General features: G+C 39.3%; 1 protein-coding gene across 1 annotated transcript in view; it reads right to left on the bottom strand.

The window, feature by feature from the left end:
- The window catches only part of EHBP1 (EH domain binding protein 1), a 236,180-nt gene that overhangs the window by 179,120 nt on the left and 52,205 nt on the right, over positions 1 to 4,855 (bottom strand). Inside the window, exon 4 of the mRNA XM_009327110.1 lies at positions 4,532 to 4,585. Within this exon, the coding sequence (XP_009325385.1) occupies positions 4,532 to 4,585 (54 nt within the window). The remainder of the gene's footprint in view (positions 1 to 4,531; positions 4,586 to 4,855) is intronic.

The following is a 4,855-nucleotide window of genomic DNA, read 5'->3' as shown; positions in this document are numbered from 1 at the left end:
CATAAACTGGGGGAAGCTGGCCGGGGGGGGCCGCTGCTTGGGGACTGGCTGGGCATCGGTCGGCGGGGGGGGAGCAATTGTACTGTGCATCACTTGCTTTGTGTATTATTACTATTATCATATTATTATCATTATCATTTTATTTCAATTATTAAACTGTTTTTATCTCAACCCACAAGTTTTCTCACGTGCTTTTCCAATTCTCTCCCCCATCCCATCGGGAGGGGGGGAGTGAGCGAGCGGCTGCGTGGTGCTTAGTTGCCAATCGAGGTTAAACCATGACAGCACATTAGGAAAGATAAAGAAGCCTACTATGAACCTTGGAATATATTAGTATGCCATTTATTAGCTATTAGAGATACAAATCTGGGCTCAAAGAACATTTGCTACAAAAAGCTGGAAAAGTTGTTTCCTAGACCAAATATTTTACCCTCTGAAAACATCCTATGAATTTTTCAATTTCATTTTAGAATGTAGGAGGTAGCTGTCTACAAAGCTGTCAGCAAACAGGCAAATGCAATGGTCCATCCTCAGTGGATGTTCTTATGTGCTTTTCCATGCTTTGAGCATGCTAGGAAGCAAAGTGACATTTTTTCCATCACTTCAGCTACCTTTACTTTAGACAGCATTCTTGTACGTAAGAGCCAGTGAAAGCTTCAACATATCTGGACCAATTTAAACATCTACTCTTCCCTCCTGTCCCTTTCTTCTTCCAGTAGCTAGACAATCTGCAGAGATCAAGAAACATAGCCCAAACTTCAGGTCAGCTGAACTCTTCTTAGAGATGCAGTCTTCATTTCAAGTTGACTAAAACTCATCAGCTGCCCTCCTCTTGGCACCTCTGAGGGGACGCTTAACAATTGCAACATAGGCCACTTCACTTGAAAACTATTTTACTGCTAAGACAGATGTATTTAGAAACATGCACTGTTCTTTTACTTAAATGGGAGAGCATGGAAACCCCGCAGAAAGTTTGATGGAGGCATTAATGCTGTTTGTGAGAGTTTTCCCTGGTACTTATAGAGTCTCTTGCCACACAGAGGCTCTTTGTTGAGCACTGGTACCACCAGAAACCCCGAGAAAGCAATTCATAAGAGAAATCAGAAGTTAATGCTGAAAAAATTAACACTGGAAGTTGGAGCTCAGACAGTGGAAGGAACCAAATGTGGAAACAGCACATGTTCAACTACCCACAGGAGCAATGAGAGAGAAAAATCACTTACTAGAGGAAGTGGCTTATATTTTTAAATGGAAGGCAACTAGTCCTTGTTCTCTAAACTGAATAGGCAAAATAAACTAATGCCAATCTGTAAGATTTTGAAAGCCTGTTAACTCTCCACAGATGGGTAAGTCTTAATCTTAGCTATGAATTTCTTGCTCTACAACTTGCAACAGCCAATCTGAACATCCGATATTATTATTCAGAAGAGCACAGAAAACAAGACAACTCCAAAAACTGCCTCATGAAGAAAAAACAGATAATCAAATACAGAGTGTGGTTAAACAAAGATGAAATTAGAGACAAGAAAGTTAGCAGTAAATATACAAAGAACGCAGCTGTGAAGGAGGTAAAGACATGGAAGAGGCTGACGGAAAATGAATATCAACATTAAATATTAAGAAACTGCGCTATGATCAAATTATTTATGGATTAGACAAAATAATACCATTTATGGTAGATGACAAAGGTTGACTTACTAGAATACAAATACAGAGTGACTAAGACATTAAAAATACAGTTACAGAAAAAATCCTACAATAACCAAGGTGATGGATCACAAAGTACATGTATTTGCAGGATTAAAAAAAAATACACAAAAAAACCCCAAACCCAAAACAAGAAAAAAGATCAACCAAAAAAACAAATATCTTGCTTCATTTTCATTTACAGCATGGTTATCTTGCAGAAATCGCCTCACCGCTACTTAAAAATTCCTCTGAAAGTCCAGAATAATCTTGTTTTTAATTTGGTAGGATCTGCCAGCAGAGGCATTAAACTTCAGCTGACTATCTCTTTTAGCTGATCTTTACTCAGCCATACTGAAGCATTACAAAATTATTTTGGAGATTGATTTTTAACAGTAATAAAAAAAGCTCAAAAGAAATGTTTTTAGCAGAATTCAGATTGCTTTATAATGAAAGAACATCCATAAACTTTTCAGGCTTCAGTGTTTTGCATTCTGAGTGTTGCCAACCAAGGAGGAAGGGAAACCTTACAGCCTCTGTGGGCAGAAAACATACTTGGGACAAAAAGGAAAAGCCCCCAAAGTGCTGTAAGTGTCTCCACTCTTCCCAAAGGTGACCTGTCCTTGTCAGATTCGATGATAAATATGCTCCTTTAAAACCAGGAAAACCATATGTTAAGCCTGAAAGGGGTAAATGTCAACAATTTAGGGATGGAAGAGATCAGCCTCCTGCCTCCTCCCCAGCTCCCAGATTTTTAACAAGCAGGTGTTTTGTGCTCTGAAACGTCAACCAGCCATTGGATCATTCGTTACTTGCTCGAACAGATGAACATATTCTCATCCACCACTAAGTGGAGCTGTTACTCTTAGAAAAGAGTTTCTCCGTATCTTCAAGTATATTTGCAGACCAGATTTTTTTTGGCAGTATCTACTGCTTTCAGTAGTGTTTCATCTTAAAAAAAAAAAGCGATTGAAAGCAACCGGTTTTATAGCTCTCAATAACTTTTGCAGTAAAATTATTTATTAAATTTATTATTCTGAGGATAATGTTTATATATGGTCTAATCCACGGATAAACATCCACCCACCAATGACTATTTGGCAGTTCTTGTGGGATGAACTAATGGCATAACTGAGGTTGTAAAGAGTAAGTTCGCACATAACAAAAGGTTACCCCATCACCAATACATACTGGAACCATCTCCATCTGTTTCAGCAGAGGCCGTGTTTTGGGGCACAGCAACTGAAGCAACCTCCTACCCTGCAAGCATTACTGCAGCTCAGAGAAGATTTGAGGCAGAGAGCAAGAACAGCGTGCAGCAAATGTACTACTGCCACCTCTATATATCATATGATGACATGAAAAAAAGCAATGTGTTATAAAGCAGGACATGAAGTCTACATGCCCACTATAAATTTCTGAAAAAAATCTGCTGCAATGTCATGGGAAATCCAACTATACCCAGGGGGGTTGGCTGAGAAATACACTGACATTGTTTTATCCACAGTTACTTGTACAGTGACAATTGGTGATGGAGACTTCCCTGACTAAAATAAACTAAGTGAGAAAGAAAAGGAAACTCCAGGAAACAGTAACTAAACTGTTTTGTATTCATAAGTCTCATAAATGAAAATAGAAACTTGGCATTTAAAAACAAAAGTATAAATTAAGCACTTTGCTTTCAGCCCTTTTAAACGTTCAGTCACTGGCTATCAGAATAAACCTTAGCTTTGGACATCCAAATCGCTTCTGTTATCAACAGGAGAGAAAAAGCAGCATTTTTAGGCAAAAAAAGAGAACACGCAAATTCCATTGCTTCCCCATACTTCAGTGCTGTCTGGTACGACTACAACTCCGTAAAAGAGCGGTATTTTTTTTTTGTTTAAAAACGACATAAAAATTAACTCATGTTACTGAGAAACAGTCCATAATCTATATTAATGAGAGATAAACACATTGTCTTGATACCACAGTCCTTTCAAATGTATTTAAAAAAAGAAGCTTCCTCTTCAAAGAAACTCCAGGTAAAGCAGCTCCCCCATTTTTCAGCCCAGGCAGCCCCAAAGCGGAAGCTGCAGCCCAACACAGAGAAGGGAAAGGAAAAAAGTACTTCATGAAGCACTTGCTCTGTGCAATGTTAAGCCCTGCTGTTTGGCAAAGCGTGTTGTTTGTACAGCCCTCAGGAGCTCAGCTCTCTGGGAAGTTCTGGGAGCTCCTGACTCAGAGGAGTCAGAGATTCACAGGAGCCACCTTTTGGGTTTTCACTGGGTGCACAAGATGGCTCCCACACACAGAGAGCGTGAGACTGGGATCTCAGGGAGCAGGGGGCATGTCATGACTCTCTTGCTCTTCACTTAGGTGACCATGGCTGGTCCCACCTCTCCACCCTGCCTCAACTTCCCCACTTGTAAAACGCAGGTGATGAAAATGTGCTGTTCGCTAAAGAGTGGCATTCAAAACCGGGAAGGGTGCACTGCCATTTGGGATGTACAGATGTCATAACCCAGCTCTGACTTGTTCACTCCCCTGCTCGTAGAAAAATAATGTGTCATAACCCATAAAACAATGAGTCATAACCCAGCTCTAACTTGTTTACTCCATTGCTCATAGCAAAATAATGCAAGGAAGACTGATGCTTACAAGGAAGGAATTTAAGCAGTGTAGTATAGTACTCCCCTCTCCTGTATTTTAATTGTAACATAACAATAGGTATTTTAACAAGCCTTTATTACTACGGAGCAAGGCTTTAAATTTTACTCAAGCTTTTTTCAGCATTTGGACACCCTTTAATCTTTTAAATGATTAAGTCTTACACGTATTAAAAAAACATAACATTCCAGCTTACATTCTCTATGACAAATGTCCATTCTTTGTCTTCAAACTCTTCAGCATGGGGATCCTAGAAAAACAAACCAGAGAACTTAAGTCTAAAAATAATCCAGGGTGCAAGAAATTGTAACTCAGCCAAGATTTTCATATACTCATAGAAATATTTTTACCCACTGAAGATGACAGAGGGGAATACTTTAGCTAGGACATTGGCTTCAGTGGATGTCAATAAGATGATGAGCAAGTTAGGGTAAAACTGCCAGCAAGGATTTAATAAAGACTCCTACAGATACAAACATGAGGTTGATTCTGATAAAGGCCTGTAATTCTATTTCGTTTC

Source organism: Pygoscelis adeliae, unplaced genomic scaffold (genome assembly GCF_000699105.1).
Source record: "Pygoscelis adeliae isolate BGI_AS28 unplaced genomic scaffold, ASM69910v1 Scaffold137, whole genome shotgun sequence".
NCBI lineage: Eukaryota > Metazoa > Chordata > Aves > Sphenisciformes > Spheniscidae > Pygoscelis > Pygoscelis adeliae.
The sequence above is the reverse complement of the archived record's forward strand: the minus strand, read 5'-3'. Positions and strand labels throughout refer to the sequence as shown.